At 42.9% G+C, this 21170-nt stretch overlaps 1 protein-coding gene across 4 annotated transcripts in view; it reads left to right on the top strand.

The window, feature by feature from the left end:
• The window catches only part of FAM135B (family with sequence similarity 135 member B), a 1149009-nt gene that overhangs the window by 598802 nt on the left and 529037 nt on the right, over positions 1 to 21170 (top strand). For 2 of the 4 annotated variants that reach the window (XM_085604871.1, XM_085604872.1), the window contains one exon: positions 11188 to 11262. The exons of 1 other annotated variant lie outside the window; for it this stretch is intronic. In XM_085604871.1, the coding sequence (XP_085460997.1) occupies positions 11188 to 11262 (75 nt within the window). One more of the 4 variants, XM_085604874.1, reaches the window with a different exon arrangement.

The following is a 21170-nucleotide window of genomic DNA, read 5'->3' on the forward strand; positions in this document are numbered from 1 at the left end:
TAAGTGAACTGTGTGCTTCACAGTGATGGACAAGGTCAGTAGTAACCACATTTCAAATCCCAGGAAAACTACAGAGGGATATTCAACCAGCATAACCCCTACTCTCAAAGGTATGCCAATGTTGGGAAGTTGAGGTTGAGCCAAACCTGAATCCTTTACACCTCCTTGACTTCTATTTCACTTGTGTTTAGCTGCTGAAATAGTAAAATATGCTTTCTTTTTCCACAACCGTTGAAAATATCAATGTTAGACCTGTCGTCCTTAGGGTGGTCCTCACGCAGAATTTTTGCCTTTTGCCTCCACGTTTTGCTGATTCTTTTTGTCTGTCCTTAGGACTCTGAGCACTTTACCACTGGTAACCAGTGCTAAAGTGCATGTTCTTCTCCCTTAAACATGATGACATTGGTGTACACCTGTTTGGCATAACTGATTTACTTGTAAGTCCATTGTAAATTGGTATACCATATACCCAGGGCCTGTAAATCAAATGTTACTAGTGGACATGCAGCACTGATTGTGCCACCCACAGAAGTAGCCTTTCAAAAACATGTCTCAGGCCTGCCATTGCAGTGCCTGTGGGTGCAGTGTACTGCTACTTCTACTTGGCATTTAAAACTACTTGCCATGCTTGAAACTCTCCTTTTATTACACACTCCTATGGTAGGCCTGAGGTAGCCATAAAGGCAGGGTGCTGTGTAAATGAAAGGTAGGACATGTACTGGTATGTTTTACATGTCCTGGTAGTGAAAATTAGCCTATTTCATTGTTCACTGCTGTGAGGCCTACTCCTCTCATTAGTTAGCATTGGGAATTCCTTAATACACTTTTAAGCTATAATTCCTGATCATAGAAGAGTAGCTTTTTCATGTTTCATGTTTCATATGTTTGGAATGGTAATTACAAATCCTCCATACTGGTGAAGTTGGATTTAACATCACTGTTTTAAAAATGTCACTTTTAGAAAGTGGACTCACTTACTGGTCTGTGCACCTGTGTGCCTGATAGCGTTTCACCAATACATGTCTGGGGTGGGTGACAGTTACACTTTTGACATTCCCTCCAGACAACCACAACACAGGAAGGATAGGTGAGTCTAAGTACCCATCTACATACATCTGCATTCTTATGGCCTTGCCTGGGTGGGATGGAAGGGAGGGGCTAACAGTTCACTTGAATAGTCAGTGTCCTGTCCCCACACATAGGACTGATTACCTCCCACTGATATCCAGGTAGACAGGACTGTGTTGAAAGGAATACTTGTGTACTTAAAAGAGCTCCTTTAAAGTCATCCCACACATCAAAGGCACCTTTGGGTAGAAGTACTGGGTCTCTGACGCCCTAAAATCAGACACTACTGGACTTGTAACTGAAGCTCTACCAGAAGAACTGCTGTGCTGCTTAAAGGACTCAACTGGATAGCTGATCTGGAAGGCCTGCTTTTCTGTTTGCTGCCCTGCTGCTCTCTGACTCTGCTGAAGGAGATCTGGACTCTGCCTTCACTCCAAGTGATCTCCAAGAGCTTCTTCTCTTGCCTCTTGTTGCTTGAGACTCTGAGATATCAAAGGTCTCTACCCTTGCTTCTGTGCCTGGCTCTCTGGAAGGGGCACAGATAATGGAAGCATGGATTTTCATGCCTCTCCTGTCTGCGTGCAGCAGAACTAGTGCAACGACCCGGTTGTGGGAGCAAAATCGGCGTATCTTATCAGAACCAGCGCTTTGACTCCAGAGAGTGACGCATCAAACAGCATATCGCGGCTGTTGCAGTTTGGCGAGATTGATGCATCTCCTCGACTGTATGGGAGAATACGGCGCATCGCTTGACAACTCTCAACTCCGGCACCTGTCTCCAGAACTGATGAATCGCTTTCACTCCGTGGACAAGATTGACACATCTCGTTGTTTGTGACCTGAAAAGGAATTTTGTTCACCGAGGCCTGCATGGGTCCTGTAGACGGGCAGCGCTCCATCGTGGTCAGCCCAAACTTTGACTTTGCCTTGGTCCAGCACGACCTAAAGCAACCTTTTAGCTCTATTTGCTTCTAAAATTGGATATCTCAACTTCAATGCATTGGATTTTTGTTGTCTTGGTCTTGTTTTGTTCAGAATATAATAATCTTATTTTTCTAACCTTTGTGAAGTCTTTTTGTGGTGTATTCTTTGTGTTACTGTGTGTGTGTTAGTCAAATACTCTACACATTGCCTCTTTAGATAAGCTTGGCTGCTCTGTGCCAAGCTACCAGAGGGTGAGCACATGTTATCTTTTAGTGTGTTTCTAGCTTAACCTGACTGCAGTGGTGGTTCCTGCCTGGCATAGGTGCATGCCTCAGCCAACCAGAAATCCAATGTTTAACAGTCAAGCTAGCTGCAAATTAAATATTAAAGAGCCTGGGGGCATATGTATGAAACTTCCGTTTTGCAAATCTCAAATTGCGATATTTTGCGATTTGCAGTTTGAGATTCGCAAATCGGGATGTAAAAAAAAAATCGCAAATATTTTGTGATTTCTTAATAATCGCAAAAAAGTCTCAGAAACTTCATTTGCGATTCCTTAATTGCGAAATTCGCAAATTAAGAAATCGCAAAAACGGGAATCTGCAATACAGGTGCAGCCTGATGACATCACAAACAGGAAGTTGGAGTGATTTCCTGCACCTGCTCACCTGAGCCACACCCAGAGGCTGTTTGGAGAGTCTGAGGAGGCCTCCCAGGAGAGAGCAAACACCAATGGAGTCCAACAAGCAACATGAGGGCAAGGATGCAGAGAAGAGGAAGAGGAAACACAAGTTTTCTGAGAAGGAGCAGGAGGTCCTCATAGAGGAGATGGTTTGCAGCCATGAGCTCCTGTTTGGTAAAAAGGCACTGCGTGTCCCAGAGGCAAGGAAACGCAAAATCTGGCTGGACATCCAACAGAAGGTGAATGCAGTGGGAGTGACCAATCACACCATGAGAGGAATTGCGCAAGCGATGGTATGATATGCGCCAGTGGTCGAAGGAGAGGGTGGCAGCCAGACTAAAGGATGCAAACCAGACTGGGGGAGGACCATCCACAGCAGCACAGCCAACACCCCACGAGGAGCTTGTGGAGTCCACTCTCGTGCCTGAGAGCGTCGGTGGTGTGGCTGACATTGACAGCTCCGACCCTGCATCCAGCAGCCAAGGTTAGATGCATGCAAAATCAATCTGCACTCATCCCCATCCCATGCACACTTCCCCAAATGCGCTAAATATCCTCACAAAATGTCATTCCAGTCCAAGTCTTACAGCACACCCAGCAATGCATCATGGAACTTGTAGTAGTATGTCTGACAGTGTGTCCATGAGACATAGGAAATCTAATGCAACATGTGGGTTGGGGATAAGTGAATGATACAGTGCCAGAGGTTAGCCGATACAAACTGTAGGAACTTTATTGATTGCAAATTGCAGACAAAGACAGAAACTCATGTAGTCCCCTTTACATCCACAGCACAATCCAGGTCACGTGACGACAGTGCTGAGGGAGAGGAGCCTGCACATCCTGAGGACTCCAGTGATGATACGGAGCCCACCGCAATCCAGCGCAGGAAGCGCACACATGTGCCCCAACTGCCTCCATTTGAGGATGAAATACCGTCCACAGGGGAGGACAGTGACAGAAGAGAGGGGAGTCAGGGTGTGTCACACATGCCCAGTCAGGACACACCAAGGCCAAGGATTCAACCACAGGATACAGGCAGGTCAAGGCCCAGGAGCAGCACTGCCACTGAAGCGGAAGAAACCGTATTTTCTGGCCTGGAACACAGCATGCTGCAGGAACAGCGCCTGCAAAGACGTGCCGATGCACGCCTTCACACATATACTAAGGCCGTGAACCGCCTCTGCAACACCACCAGCACTCTGACACGCAGAAGCGTCACAATGCAGGTGGAAATGGCGCACTGCTGCCAGGACATTGCCAGAGGATTAGCACAGGTCACCAGTGCAGTGGAGCAGCTGCAGACGGCCAACTCAGGTGGCAGCGCTCTCATGGCCTCTGGCGAGAGTGAAGAAACCTCCAGTAGGAGCAGCATCACTCCTACATTGCCTGGAGAAAGACGGCGCAGTTCCAGACAGGGTGCAGGACCCAGGAACACCATGGAGGGCACTCAGCCTGGACGCCAAACACCACCAATGCATCACCGAAGGAGGTGAACTGTCCGGTGACAATGAATACAAAAAGGGTGAAGTAACCCAACTATGCAGATTGCACAGTTACTTGTGCCGTACCTGCCCTGTGTGCATAACATGTGCTGGGTACAGCTACACTTTTAATGATTGTGAAGTGTGAAAAAACACTGCACACATTATAAAGATTTTTTGTCTCATGTCATCATTGCTCACCTAGAAGTAGTTTTGTGTGATCTCAGTCCGTCTCTGGCGTCCAGCAGCTGCCCCGACTCCTGACGCGGGTCTGGCAGGGGGAGCAGGGCGATCGTCATCCGATGTGTCTGTATCGGTCACATCAATTGTGGTGCCTTTCCTCATAGCCATGTTATGTAGCATTGCACAGCTTGCCACGATTTTACAGCAGGTCTCAGGGCTGTATTGCAGTGCGCCTCCACTTTTATGCAGGCACCGGAAACGGCTCTTGAGGATTCCAAACGTACGCTCAATGACGCAGCGTGTAGATCTGTGTGCCCTGTTGTATCTCCTCTCACTTGCATTTGCTGGATCCAGATACGGGGTCAGGATGAAGTCCCGCACTGCATAGACACTGTCACCTGCAGGGATAGACACAATAGGTAAGTCAATGTCCCCACCCTCCAGTGATGTAGTGTATGTATGAATGTGTGCCATGTCTTTAACTAGCAGGTATCCCTCCCCAAACTCTCCAGCACTCAGACGTCTGTGTATTCCACGGTGTCTAAAGATGAAAGAGTCATGTGTACTGCCGGGGTATTTGGGTACAATGTCAGTGATGATATACTTTGCATTGCACACAATCTGTATGTTCAGGGAATGGTAGCATTTACGGTTTCTGTAGACATATTCCGTTGCTGATGGGGGTGTGATGGCCACATGTGTCCCATCGATGCAGCCAATGACATGGGGGAAACGTGCAATCTGGTAGAAGTCCAGTTTTGTTTGCTGTAATGCCTGTTGGGTGTTTGGGAAGTATATGTGATGTGAGAGCCTCTGTAGCATTGCATCTAGAAAGGCATGAAAGAAGCGTGAAAGTGCACTCTGTGACACCCCACCATCCTCCGCTATTACCCGTTGAAAACTCCCTGACGCCAGGAGGTGCAGGGAGCACAGGACCTGCACATGTGTGTGAATTGTTTGTGTCCTGCGTGTAGGGTGTTCAAAGTAGGGGTTCAGCTCCTCAATCAGGTCCATTATGGTCTGTGGGTGCAGCCTGTACTTGTCATAGATGTCCTCTTCAGTGTGCTGGAATAGAGTGATGCGCAGCCTGAATATACATTCCTGTCTCATTCTCCTCTGTGCAAGAGTACGAATACGCAGCCTCCTGGCTATCACAAACAGTGCTGCCATTGTGGTTGGTCCTGTTGCATTGTGGGGTGGTTTAAGTACCTTGCACCAGTTTACCACCTGCATGCAATTGGTGTTAATTGCGATTTCCTAATTTGCGAGTTTCGTAAATTCGCAATTAGCGAGTTTTTCATACATTTGCTAGCAATTTCTTATTTTGCGATATCCTTATTGAGAATTTTGCAATTTGAGAATATCGCAATTTAGGGAATCGCAAACATAATCGCAAAATTTGAGTTTCGCAGCCTAAGAAATTGCTAATTTAGCGATTTCTTAATTTTCACTAGGAATGTGTGTCATACATATGAAATTGCGAAAATTTAGTTGCAAGAGCTGTTTTTTGCGATTCGCAGCGTTTGCGACTAAATTTTGGTTTCATACATATGCCCCCTGGTGCCTCCTGTTCCAGACAGTTATCATATTTGATACCAGTAACAGTGTTATCATATTTGATACCAGTAACAGTGTGAATAATATATGGTAATGGAAATGCTCATCTTTACCCAGGGCCGGACTGGGCACTGAAACCGGCCCTGGCAAACTGCTCGACTGGCCCCATTTAGGGGTTTGAGTTGTTTGCTAGTGCTGGTTTCGGACGATTTTGTTACAGCGGGCCGATATTGCTGGCCCCCTGTAACAAAAACGGCCCACCACGGGCCCAAAACTGGCCCCCACCCTGGCGGCCCACCAGGGAAGCGCCCGGTGCCCGCCACAGCCAGTCCAGCCCTGTTTTTACCCATGTCCAAAGATGTTACTTTGTCAAGGGGGCAAATGTCAAGATCGCCATTTTTTCTCTCATCTGGTGTACCACAGCAGAGCAGCCATTTTGAATTGGCACGCTCTAGTGTTTTTTCCTATTCTTCGCACTATGTGTAGCCCTGGTAATAAGATGGATGATTTGCATGCGTGCAGCCAACCACTCTGCACTGTTCAAATATTTTTATGAATTCTTTGGATACATGTTATATGTTTTTAATGAGTTTTAAATTAACAGTTTTTAGAAGCTTAAATCACCTGTCGGAATTTGAATGAATCTGTATGTATTTTGCCTCAATTGTGTTCTGGCCCGAGGTCACTTACTGTACTGGCGGGATATGTGAGTAATAATATAAACAGGCAAAACAAGGTGGGGGAGGGGTTGCTTTTATCTGTAAAGAGATATTTGTATATGGCTGGTACCATATGTGCAAGATGCAGAATTACTTGCCTTATCATTAATGTGCAAATCGTAGCTTTTCAGTGATGTTTCAGTTAATGTACATGCTTCCAGGCCTGTATAGAACTTTGATATCTCATTCCAAGAGGTAGTATCGACTGTTTATTTGGAGACTGAATCCTTAGTGGTACTGGGGGATTTAAACATTCACTATGACAAAGAATTGGACATTAATACCTCTCAGATTGTTCATTTTTGTTCGGGCTTTGTTGCTGAAATAGTTTGTCCAACAGCCTATCATAAGGAAGGCCATACATTGGAACACGTTTATGCTAGAGAGGGTATGATAACTGTGGAGGGCGTGAAGATCTGAACATAAGATGATTTATTTTTACTTGCATAAGGCGGGAGGAATTCCTCCCTTGCAACCACCCACAAGCACTCACTATTGTGCCTGGGGAAGATTGGACAATACTAGATTAAGGAACTGTTTAAAAAGATCCAAACCAAATACTAAGTCAGACCCCAATGCTGATGAGTCCATTGAGCAGTTTCATTCTTGGAATGTGGGGGCTCTTGCTAAGGTGCTGCCACTTAAAGCAAGGACCATTCATTGAAAAATGCCGTCAGTTCCTTGGTATACCCAAAATGAAATGTAAAAGGCTTGAGAGGCTCTGGAGACAATATCACTCAGAGGCAGGGAGAGAGGCTTATTCATTAGAACTTGGGACATGCAAAGGGCTTTTGAAAGCCTGCAGAGGTATCTACTATCATAATAAAATGTTTTGAGAAAACAATCCCAGTACATAACTTTTTGTGGTTTATAACTCATTGGCAAAAAGCTCCTCCTATTTAAATGCTTTGCTCAGATTTGGCTGACTTCTTTCCGACTAAGATCTTGCGCCGGCAAAAAAGGCTGCATCAAAGCAGCCACCAGTTTGAGGCGGTCAGATTTTAGCCTTATTACTGAGGAAGAAGAGGAATCTAAAATCTCTATGATCAGTTCATGCACTCCCTTTGACACTTGTCCTAATAGAATTTACAAAGATCTGACATCCTTTTTCTCTTCTTGGATAACTATGATGTGTAACAACAACAAGTGGTGTGGTACCTACTTTTTGTAAATCCACATTAGTTTTCCTCTTTGAAAAAGGAAACTTTAGTCCCTAATATTACCTCCAACTACCGGTCTATCATTCTGCTTCCCTTTGTAAAAATCCTGGGAAGCTTTGTTAAGGCACAGCTGGCCCACTATTGTGAGGAAAATGGTGTGTTCAATATGCACCGATCTGGATTTAGATCCCGCTTCAGCATGGAAACTGAACTTACAGTGGCCACTAATGACATACGCATGGTTTTATATGCAGTTTGCTCAGCAGCGCTTATCCTCCTTGACTTGTCAACCGCCTTTGACAGGGGTTTCCCATGCTATCTTATTGGAAAAACTTTTCACTATTGGACTGAGAGAGAAGCCACTCAGATGATTAGAATTATTTATGGAAAATAGAACTCAGGCAGTTCAGATGGCAACTTTTTGTTCAATTTTTAAAGACATTACTTGTGGTGTTCCACAGGGTTCTGCTCTTAGCCGTACACTTTTTAATAAATATTTGGCCCTGCCTGCAGATCTGATTGCCTACTTTGGTCTTCAGTTTTATGGCTATGCAAATGATTCCCGAACTATCATCCACAAGAAGAGATACTTTCTACCACTTCTAGGAGGAATTTAAAGGCTGTATGATTAAGGTAGTCAGCTGGATGAATGATGAATTTCACTCTTGCTAAACTCAGACTCAGTGGAGGTTCTGATTTTTGGTAATCCCTCAATCTGGTCTTCTATGTAGTGGCCTCATTGGGAGAATGCCTGGAACAAGCAACCTCTGCTCGTAATTTAGGTGTGCTATTTGATTGCAAACTTTCATTTGAGTAGCATAACACTAAGCTGATGCCACATGCTTCCTGCGCATGAAACAACTCAGGAAGATCATTCTGTTTATTCCTCAATGTTCTAGACAGCTGCTGATGCACATCCTGGTTTTAAGCAGACTAGAGATTTTAGGGAGGAGTAAATTTGATAGTGTTTCATCCTTACTCATTCAGCTTCACTTGCTTCCTTTTACTATGAGAAGCCAGTTCAAAGCACATAAAGCTCATGAGACTCTATCCAGTAATTCGCTCCTCATATATTACAGATACATTCCTCCCAGATTGCTTTCTTTAACTTCTGCCAGTCTGATCACAGTACCTAAATACCGGAGAGCACGTTTTGGATAATGGTCCTTTTCCATGGTGACCGCTTGAGCTTTCAGTAGACTGTCGCCTAAGTTACACCTACAGCCAGATCTCTTAAAATGTTGCAGTGCTCACATTAGGACACACTATGGGTAATTGCACACTTTACAAATTAACAATATATAAATAAAAGAAACTAATTAAGAGCTGAAGTGCTACACAATCTCTGTGGCCTCAGAAAATAAATACAACTCTTTATTGATTGCTCTTCAGAAAGAATCCCCCCATTGAACTCTAGCAATAAATTAAAATGTTACTAGTCAACTGATTTACTAGGCCATTCTTAGGGGCCGATTCCGATACGGTCGGAAATGGCTCTGACCGTTGGTCTGAGCCGCTCCGACCGCATCGGAATCGTCTTATCGGATTCCTTTCCGACCGACCCATTTTGATGCGGTTGGTCAAAAAGGAATCCGAACCGGATTTCCAAATGGCTTGCGATGGTCCCGGAGAGTGAGGCTGCCATTTGGAAATCCTTCATCAATCCCTCGGGCGGCTTTTTCCGGCCAAGGGATTATGATGGAGAATTCCCACAGCCTTTCTGTGCTGGCCTTTCTGACACAGAAAAGCTGTGGGAATCCCACTTTGGGAGCCTCCAGCAGGGCCCCCTTGGGTGCAAGGCCGCCGGATGGTGGTCTAGGGGGCACCTATGGTCCCCCCCATTAATCCCTGCACCCTGCGGCAGGAGCCTAAAGGTGAACTGCACCTCAGCTCTTTACTATGACAGCATGTCTTCCATTCGGAATTCATGCTTCCATGGTAAAGAATAGAATTGCGACTGAACAGTGTTCAGTCACATCCTAATTCCTGGGTTGGGACCGACAACAGGAGGTCGTTCGGTCCCAGTTCCCAAACGATGTCAGACGGACTCCGGTCTGTTCGACATTGGAATCGCCCAGATATTGACTTTCTAGTTTTATGTTGACAATATTTGTAGTAGTATCTGTCTAAGTCTATGTCTGCCTTTTCTGCCTTCGTCCCCAAAAAGCAGTATTTAATGTGGTACTCTATAAACATAAAATTAACATGACATAAGAAAGTGTAAGGAAAGTGAAAAGGTTGATCCATGTCAGTAAAATGCCTCCTGCATAATTTGATTTTAGAATAGGAACCTTCAAGGCCATTTTGTAATATCTCCAAATGGTTCATGTAAACACAGTTCACTTATTTTCATGTTCACAGTACATAACATGAATTGGAATAGCACACCGCCATTTGCAACCACAATATGTAGGGTTGGGCGAAATTTCCACTTTTCCAGCATTATTGGGCAAAATACACTTATGGGATTATCTGCATGTAAACTATATGTGAAGTATACCATTGCTGAGATATGTCACACAAGATACCTCTTCAGTGTATTTTCCATACGCTTTCTAAAGTCACAGGGTAAACGTTGCTGGAGCAGTGCCTTCCTCCATAGTGCACATGCAGTTTAGGAGTTTCCGCAACACATATACTGCTGCAACAGGTCTCCTTATGGTCAACATTTTATAAAAACAATGAAGAAAAAAAAATGCAGTAAATATGTAAAACCAACAATTGGAATTTATGGGAGGTTCTGCTTGCGTAAAAACAAATTTGCCTGGTGGTATTATGTAAACCCTACAAATAGTTATTTTGATTTTAGAACTCCTTCCTCCCTTCTTGCGATGGGATCTTTTGGAGGAAACACAAAGGGTAAGTAGGGCTTTGGAAAGCAGAATAGGTTAAAGCCAGGAATTGTTACAATGTGTGGAAAACTTCAATTAAAAAGTACATTATTCAGTACTAAAGCCGAACGAGGATACTATTCCAAAGATAGACGCAAAAAGGTAAACTACTTTTTATTTGCCCTGTTGTGTGAAAGTTAATAAAAACGAACTATTGTGTACTAACTTGATAGAACGCAGGGATATGACAATTTGAAAGAAATAAAAATGTTATTCCTGAAAGTAAATTAAATTGTACAGATATACACATATCCAGGGCCTGAAATAAAGTAAAATAAGAGGTCCCTAACAGAGAAGAGGAAGAAAGTTACAACGTTGTGTGTGCCATCCACTAGAAAGTGACTTGAGTATCCACGAGTAAAAATGATAGAGGCAACATAAAAAACTATTTTAAAAATGTGGGTTTACCCATTATAAAGATTTTTCAGGAGTACAAATACAATAATTGTAGGATTTATTGGAAGAATTACCATTGGTAAACTACATAGTTAATTCAACATATACTTTTCTCTTTTGTAGGTTCATTGAAAAGCATTAAGAGAAAGGGCAGACTAAGCTCTATTTTCAAAAGATATAGGTCAGCAGCTCCTGCAGGTACAGCATAAGAAATAACACTGAACTAAGTACTTAACAATGTTGGTATGTCACTCATATATAAATCATATTTTCTTTGTAGAGAACGTTTTAAAAAGTTAAGTATTTTGTTTCAGTGCTTAACATTCTGGATAGTGAAATGGGTGCCACATCGAGGCCACAAGAAATAGACTTTGTTATACAATTCAGGGAGGAGATGTAGCCAAGTGGCAAGAGATGCAGACTTTGGAACAGAGGTACCAGGGTCGAATTATGGCCTCGGATCCTCAAATAGCTTATCTCTTGGTGCCTAAATTCAATCTGTAACCTCCCCTGATTTTGTTGTAAAACGATTTAATGACCTTGGCCAGGTGAGTACTATAATGAAAGTAAACTGACTAACAAAAGTTAAAGTTCATACTGTGTTTACATAATGAAATGAGCAGTAGCAGCTTGACTACATCCAAGGTTATCAAGTAAGGGTGGGGCCTTATGTTTCAGGGTGGACGTCTTTCTTGTTGTTATTATATGGTTACAGGAATCACGATGAACTGTGCAGTGCTTGAAAGCATATTTCCATGGCACACATTTCCATTACATATTTTTTCATTGTGAGGCGCAAAGAGATAATGTATTTAGCATTTTAATCAGGAATCCACGTTTTCTGCCCCCGAAGGCGATTCAGAATTGTTTTCAAATGAAAGCTACTTCTTTCAGAAGACATTAAATATAAAAGACACAAAATCTAATCAGAAATGCAAGGATAGGCTAATGCAAAATATATTAGTAACCAAGACAGCATTTAGCAGTCCTCTAAAGTTTTAAGTTTGTCGAATGTGCCTCAGTTTTAAAGCTACTATCATGGGCCTCAGATTGTGCATACTTACTGCCTGAGGCATAAAGAGTGAAGTGACCAGACACAGAAAATGTTTTAGTCATTTGTTGATCCCAAGATTAGAAACCGTGTCAAACTACTCCAACTTAATGAAGTTCCCCTACTAAGCCTGGGAACCGGCATGGCCCCAACAAGATACGACGTGGCTCCCTATACTATGTTACCGCTGATACGTCAAACCTCCCCCCCTCACCCACACCTGGACACAGCACAATTAACACCTGATACACTGAAATAGGCAGCGCCCCCCCCCCTCGCTTTATATACCTCCCACCCCACCCTACCACCGTCTTTTTGGATATTTTCTTCAGTTTTCAAGAGACACACACCACAATTTCTTTTGCTGTACTATCTAAGATGGCAATTGCACCTGTGTGGCTGATGTTGATGTTCTCACAATGTTATCTTTTAAAATTGCTAATAAAGAATTACAACACAACTTGATTAAGTTACCAACTAGAGAATAGAGCATGTAGACAAAGTAATTGTAGACCTGTTTTAAAATCTGCAGAAGGCGACCAATATGAGAACACTAATAAAAGCAAGAAATATGGTAAGTGACTACAAGGCTACGATGGTGTAAAATATCATGAGACCTAAGTAAAAACAGAAGGGCAATCATGCACCAATTTAACATATACTGGGAAAAGAAAAGGGCTGACTGGAACTTCTAAGCAAAAACAAGCACTTGTAGTTTTATGATAAATTTTGAAATTACCTAGAATTGAAATACTTATTTAATGATTCCACCTCTTGCTCTACTAGGGGAATCACCCTAAGAATAACGGGATTCCTTTTATCATAACTCTAAACAACGAATATACTCACAAACTCGAGAAAATGCAGGAAACAGTACGGCAAGAAAAATTAGTAACGTTGCCTGTTTCACTCTATTTTCCTAGTGTAAGTTTGTCCTGTCAGTAGCAGGACACTAGAAACGAACTGAGAGCCATGTGAAAATACAAATAATTTCCGAGCTGAGAGACTTGTGAAAATGTGAATAACTCACTGTATTAGACCAGTCAGCCTTAGGGTGCTGATCCCCCCCAAATGCCTTCCTCATCCATTTTTTAACTCATTTTTGTTAGGCTTAGGACTCTGTGCAATCTACCACTGCTAACCAGTGCTAAAGTGCTTGTACTGTGTCCTCTAACCATGGCAACATGGATTATCCCCATTTGGCATATTTAATGTACTTATAAGTCCCAAGAAAAGTGGTACTACATGTACCAAAGGCTTGTAGATTATAGGTTACTAAGGGGCCTGCAGCGCTGGGTGTGCCACCCACTTAAGTAGCCCTTTAACCATGTCTCAGGCTTGTCATTTCAACCGTGTGTGCCATTTCCACCATGGCTTTTGCCATACCCAAACCTTCCTTTTTAATACATATAAGTCATCCCTAGGTTAGGTCCTGGACAGCCCTGAGGGCATGGTGCAATGTATTTAAAATGTAGGACATGTGCATTTAGGTTTTACATGTACTGGTAGTGAAAAACTCTTAAATATGTGTATCACTGCTGCCAGGCCCATCTTTCAAATAGAATAACATTGGAGCTGTCTTATTACATTTTCCAAGTGTAATTTCCAAATGGGAAGAATTAGCAAGCTTATGTTTGGTGTCTCTGGAATCACAATTTAAAATCCGAAGAAAAATGAACGTGTCCTCATGTAATGCAACTGGTGAAAGCGCTCTGATCCCCGATTCGGGCCAAGTTTGCGCTATATAAATCTCTGTAAAATAAAAAACAAACATAATAAAATATAGTGAAGTCAGACTTTAAATAAAAATTCAGAAAATGCCACTTTTAAAATGTTGGAATTTTCTTGCCTTAGCCACTTAGGGCCATATGTATCAAGCAAAATTGCGATCGCAATTTTGCTAAATGGTATGTATGAAGGCAAATCAGCGTTGTATTTAAGGAATCGCAAATTTTGCGATTCCTTCAATGCAATGTAAGAAGCACCAAAAAAGTGCAATTTGGCCTTAAGGAATCGCAAATTACCACCAACTACAGGTTGGTGGTAATTTGCAATTTCTTTCAAAAATGCATATTTTTGCATTTTTCAAAGTGGCATGTGGCACACACACATGCCCTTAGGGCATGTATGTGCGCCACATGTGCACCCATGCTCATTTCAGGGGTGCAACAGGGTGTCCTTTTGACACCCTGGCATACTTGAAATTGCATTCTCAATTTGCGATTCTCTAATTGAGAATCGCAAATTGAGAATGTCTTCCCATTCATTCCTATGGGCCTCTAGGCCCATAGGAATGAATGGGGAGATATTCCTTAATTGCGAATTGTAATTTGCAATTCGCAATTAAGGAACATGTAGGATTCGCAAAATTATTTGCAAATCCTACATACATAGCATTTTGCAATTCTCAAATAGCAATTCTCTAAAAATCGCTATTTGAGAATCGCAAAACCAAAGTTTCATACATATGGGGCCAGATGTATCAAAGGGTTTTACCCATTCTGTGTCAATGGGAAAATGTGTTCATACATATGGCCCATGGTCCTTAGTGACTGTAGCCTTTGTCTGGTCAAATAGCTGGGTGTAGCTGACAGTTGAGCTTTGTGTATTCCTCCTAGACAGCCACACACAATAGGGAGCTTAGGTGTGCCTGGATTGGCTATCATGGGCAGAATGGAAGAGAGGAGCTGGGCACTGCCCCACCTACACCTGAATAGGCTTGTCCTGCCTTGACACAAACGGCTGCATGCCGCCTGTAGTTCATCTGGAGCCAGGGCAGGGAAGGCAGGATGTGAGGTTTGGTTGGAGGCAGTGATTTATAGTTCCATTCTAGGTGGAGCGCACTGCACGGTCCGCATGATGTTTGAGGCAGTGGTCTTTAGTGGTAGTCTTAAAAGCGCCTCCTCTTTTGAAGATGTGAACACCGTGGTCACCACTGGTAGGGTAGAGTAGGTACAGAAATAGGAGGGGAACAATTGCATTTACATAAAAAAATTGCAAAATGAGTGTCAAAGCAAACACTAAACTGACCTTGTGATGTGCCCTGCATGAGTTGGCCCCATTTAGCCAAGGTCCATGCACTTAATTTACAAAGGGATAACATTTGGTATTATACTGGGAACAGTTGGTGCTCCCCTAAATTTCACATATGGTGCTGCGAGCAAGAGCATAGATAAATCTGTTGGAGATGATGTAATCAATTCAGGGCCTCTCCTCTTCCAAATTTCCTTAGACACACTAGGGGGCTGATTCTGACGCGGTTTGGAAAGCTTCCCAACCGAATGGAATTGGGAATAGTTTCTGAGCGAATCGGATCAGGAAAGTCCAACCATTGATTTGGTTGGATTCCCATTGCCTTAGTTCGGACCGAATGCATAGGCTCCCATTGAAGAAAGGGGTGGCTGGGGAAAATCGGGCACCCTGTGGAGAGCACCCTGTGGTGCCTGCCACACTGTGCATGGCTGGTAAGGAGGGACCCATGGGTACCCCCGTGGGCCCGAATGGGTTGGCTTCAGGTGCAGGGGGGCCCACTACGGGAACCCAAAGTCTGATTCCGACTTCCAATTCGAATCGGAAGGCACGATTTGGAAAGGCTGTCCAAATCCAGCATCATACTCGGTCGTTCGTAAATGCGGCTGATAGAGACGTACGATTCTGCTCCGTACGGATCAGTCATTCCAAATGCCGCCAGGTTTGGATTGGGATATTCCTAACGCCTAACTCGCATCGTACTCAGTCGGTCGGGAACCTTTCCGAGTCGGTTTGAAAGACACGTTCCCGATCCGATTTGGACGGAGCAAATGCTGTTAGGAGGCCTTCCAAACCTCATCAGAATCAGGCTCTATATGTCATTGGCTTGTCTCTTAGGATAGTGGCCTTTAAACTTACTAAAAAAGGAACAAAATGGACAGAAATTTCTGGGACAGAGTAAGCAACTATTGAGTAAGTCTGTAACATTCATCCTCACATCCCCACTATTCCTTGAGACTGAAAACGAATAATCGTGGATTTACTAAAACAATGATAAATACCTCCAATAAACTAAAATAACTGTAAGTGAAGAAAGCAATTAAAGCTGCAGAAAGCACCACTCTGTTTTACAGAGAGACATTCCCTTTCTCACCCTAACTAAACCTTTAAAAATCTGTGGCATTGTAAAGTTTCAAACAACAAATCATTGTTAAGTCTAGCATTAATATGCAGTACTGCTTAATTTTAGAGCTGCGGCCCAGATTTACAAATATTGTGAATCGTGGGTGCAACACTTTTTTGGCCACAATGCAAAATGTATTTTGGGATATAGAAAGGCACACAAACCCCGAAAAAAGTGTGCCAGTGCAGGGAAAGAGTTGAAGAGCGCCATATCTTTTAAAGATGGTGCAGTTTAGCTCTCTCCCTTTTATGCAATGCAGCAATTTACCTTCCTCTTTTGTTTTGCGTGAACTGTTAATTAATCTGGGTCAGAAAGTATTTATGAATAATATACCACAAATTTCTTATCAACAATACTACTAGCAGAATTATTGTTATAATTACCCTAAATGACCTCCAATCGACTTGAGAGAAGCTGTTTTTTAATTTTGCCCTGTCGCAACACTATCCAATCTTTCAATGACAGCAGAACTGCTAAACGCTTAGTCTGAACTCAAGACTGTCAGTTTATTCACCATTTTTCTTTATATTGTAAGGGCTCCTTTCTCCACTCCTAAGAAAGACAATCAATTGGTTTGTCTTTGGTTAAAGACAATAGCTTGCAAAATTGACTTCACCAACTAATGAAAATGAAATCAAGGCATTCTTTTTAGTTCCAGACATAGAATAGAGGCTTTGAAATACTGTCACTTGAAACAGGCACATGAAGGTCTCTGACAGGTTCAAATCAAGAGTCGCTGACGACAATTCACTAAGATTTTCAATAGCAAAATAGCGAATTTACAATACATAAATTGGTCCTACTTCAATAATGTAAAATGCATACAATATACACACCTATGTGAGCAATATGTGTGCATAAAGCACAGGTGTATGATACATGCATATTGGGTGCAGGAGTTAATTGAGCAAAAATATATCATGATTGCTGTTGAAAATGTCAAAGACGTGGGCAAGAATAATGGAACGAAATTCAGTTAATATCGCAAAGTTCCAAGGCTCCTACTCACAGGAAAAACTGCATTCCTGAGTCCAAAGCCTCTTACCATGGGATTTGGCTGTGATAATTGATATTTTCAGAGTAATTCCCCAGCATGTATGAATTATATTACCCTTTTGGGGTTTATATTATGATGTTTTACAGTATCATAATCAAAGTACATGAACATGTTTGCAATGTTTTTTCTAAATTCTGACTACTTAATTTTTACATTAGCTGTTGTTAATTTCTAGGAGTTTCTAGAAGGTTGAGAACTATGGGCCTCATTACAAGGGTGGTCGGACGAACGTCTAACTGCCTTTGCAGCGGGATCGGTTCCGCCCGACAAGTAGATAGTGGTCCCACCCACAATATTTTGATAAGACCACTGTGTAGGCGTTCGGAAACATGCCTTTTTCTATTGTGACTTGTGCTGCGGCCCGGAAAAGGGGTTGCAGCATAAGTCGCAGTTATGTTTTTAAACATCCATGCACTTTGTGGCAGTTACCATCTGGTGCTGGCACGCGGTGCATGGATGTTTGGTAGCGGGCCCCACATGTGCCCCCCTCACTATTGAACATTGGTCCACGGTGTATGTTGACCCTGCTTGGGGCACCCTAAGTCACTTTCCGGCTGCTTGTTCATGGCAGTGGAACTGACATGAACATGCAGTCAGGAAGGGATATCCTAATCCCGATGGCGGTGCTTGTGCGCGAACCGCCCCATTGTAGGGATTAGAAATCCGACCGCCGTCCCGACGGGATCCTTAATCCTGTCGGAGGTGGCAGTCCTACTCCCACTTCTGCAGTCCAACCAACTGCATTGTAATGCAGCAGTCGGGCTGATGCCCTAGATGGTGGGCGGTCCGCCACCAAGAGCCAGTTGATGACGGTCTGCCCACCATTATAATGAAGGCCTATGTGTCTTGGTTTTCTTAATAGTCAAAAGAACAGGGTATGAAAGAATGGAATTAATTGAAAGGGCATACCAATAACTGAAAGGGCATCCATCCACTTTTTGTAATTTGATTCCACTAAGAGTTCTTAACAACAAGAGGAGGTGAAATTAGCTAATACCCTGTCATTGTTTCTGCAAATTATTAATGACGTTGCCGCACAAAGGCTCAGCAGTCTTCAAAAGACTTAAGTCCTCTAACTTTCAGCCAATATCACCATCATTCTAGCTCTACTGTGCAGTAAGGCTAAAAGTCACGCTTTATGGTGCAGAGATTTGGAGGACAGACAATATCACATGTTTGGAAAAAGTATCAAATCCCAATATGCTCTAAAAATCGCAACTTACACCCTTGTGCTTGGCATTGGGCCTCAAGAATATAGTGCATATTACAAATCTCAAACCTTTAACCTATTGGGTAAGACTCTTGCACAACAAATCACCTCCCTCCTAAAAGGAAGTGTTTGCAGGGCTGATATTGTTAGATAAGTCTTGTAAAATAAAATGGTTTCAACATGTCAGGTGCTGGTTGTGTATGTTGGATCTGCATCTAGCCTGGGACAAACCTGAGTTGATCACTATGGGGATGTTAGATCAAATGAAAACAAGATATTGGTTGCACATGCTTGAAAATGTGTTAGTGAAGTCTACAATGTGTAGCCTGACATGAAGAGTCTTACATTTTAAATGCAATCTGGAATTTGAACAGTTTATGGATTGTATAAAACCGCCCCAAGCAAGATAAATGTTTGTGAAATTCAGATATGTGGTCCTACCAGTTAATGTCTTTCACAGTAGGTGGTGAGTTCCTTCCGATAGTTCACATCTTTGTCCTTTCTGCAAAGTAAGGTCTGAATCAGAAGCACATTCTTAGGCCTTCTGTCCAATTTACCTTTATTTAAGGGAGACCTGGATAATCTCAATATGTCAATCCTATAGCTGATGCTGTCTGAATTCTAAGACCAGAGAGCACTTAGCATATTTTATTTGCTGTGTTAGAATGTCAAAATATCCTGACGGCTAAGATGAAGATCAATTGAGGTATTTAAAGAGTTTTATATTTTCAAGTTATGGAGTCAGAGTTGTTCTTATGTCTATTGTTTTTAATTTTGTACTGTATTAATGAAATGATGAATCAAATGCATGTTATGCATGTTTAATGGGGGTTCCCCCGAAATGAAAATTATATCTATCTAACAATAAAACTGGCATAAAAGTCGAGCAGAGAAAGTGACGGTGAAGTGCAGAGAGGAGTCTTCATGCCAGGCAACAATTTCTATATCATATCTCTGGTTCTAGTGAAGACTATTAGAACAGGAAGAACTTAGCCTTCATGCGCTGATTTAGCAGTGCTACTGGCCCCATAAGATGAGAATAACACACCCTGCTATTTCCTTGGAAATAGATCTTCATTGTCCAAACAAGTATTCACGTGTGTGCCATTTCTGAAACTCATAACCGATTTTAGTTTCTGCTTTCCTAGAATTCTAGAATTTGACTAACACTTACAAGTAGCAGAAAGAGAGTAGGATTGCTATGTATTAATAACAGCAATCATGTTGGAGTGGTATTTATTATTCACGGTTCTGATAACTGCTGCTGCCGCCATATTATTTGCCTTTATTGTGATTACAATTCATATTGTGTGCTCTAGACTAAGATTTTAAAATACATATTTAAAATGTATCCTTGGTTTTTCTAGTCTTTTTGAATGCATTATGCTCTAATGAAAGGGTTTTGGGGTTCAACCGATTTTCCCTGTAACATCTCATGTGATTGATCATTTCCTAGAACACATCACGCTCAAACATTGCTCAGCGGGTTGTGTAAAGGTTACCGTACACCTGGTTTTGTGATTCATGTTGGCACATTGGCTAAAGCTCTCATTTATATAGTGGTCGGCCAAACCGCCGACCTCTATTGCAGTGGTCAGGAGACCTCCCGACAAGCAGCTGGTTGTTCGACTGCCGCATTAGGATAGGACTGCCGTGCTGGAGGTCAATAAGTGCTCTTTTACACTGCAGCTTGTGCTGCGGCCCAGAAGAAGGACGAAGCACGAGCCGTAGTGTAGAGGAGCACTTTATGCACATCCATGCAATATGTGTACATTGATGATCTAGGATAGAGAGGAATTGGATCAGGACTTTACAGTTGAGGAGATAACAGGGGCTATACGGGACTTACCGGCTGGTAAGGCCTCAGGCCCTAATGGCCTGCCGGCCAAGCTCTATAAAGGCACGGTCGATGTAGTAGCGCAACACATGCTTTATATGTTCCGAAAGGCAAGAAAAATGGGTCGCCTTCCGGAAGATCAACGTCTGGCCACCACAGTAGTTCCTACTGCCCTATTTCCTTGTTAAACATAGAGGCCAAGCTGCAGGCCAAAGCACTTGCGACACGGCTCTGCAGTGATATTACATCTCTGGTATACCCAGATCAGTCAGGATTTATACCCCATAGGACTACTAGACTGAAGGGCATTAAGCACCTGACCAAGTCCAGAGGTAAGGAGGAGGCAACGTTACTATCAATGGACACTCAAATGGCATTACTTTTTGCCGTGCTGGACTGGTTTGGGTGGCCCGCGATACAGTGATTGGGTAAAGCTCCTATACGTGGATCCCCTGGCTAGAGTAAGAGTGAACAGAACAGTCTCCCATCCCTTTGCCCTTCATAAGGGTACACAACAGTGGTATCCATTATCTCTTAGGCTGTTAGCATTAGCTCCCAAACCCTTATCTGTCTTGATTAGAAGAGATCCTTTGGTGACTGGTATAGCGCGAGGTGGCAGCTGGGAGGAAAGCATATCCTTGCATTCGGACGATGTCTTGTTACACGCCACTAGGCCACGCTTTACTGTTGGCAGGCTACTGCACACATTCCAATTCTTTGGCAGCAACTTGGGGTACCAAATAAATTAGGACAAGTCTCTCCTCTTTAGCCTTTCTGGCGGGGTACAGCTTCAAATCA

This window comes from Triturus cristatus, chromosome 5_1 (genome assembly GCF_964204655.1).
Source record: "Triturus cristatus chromosome 5_1, aTriCri1.1, whole genome shotgun sequence".
Lineage (NCBI taxonomy): Eukaryota > Metazoa > Chordata > Amphibia > Caudata > Salamandridae > Triturus > Triturus cristatus.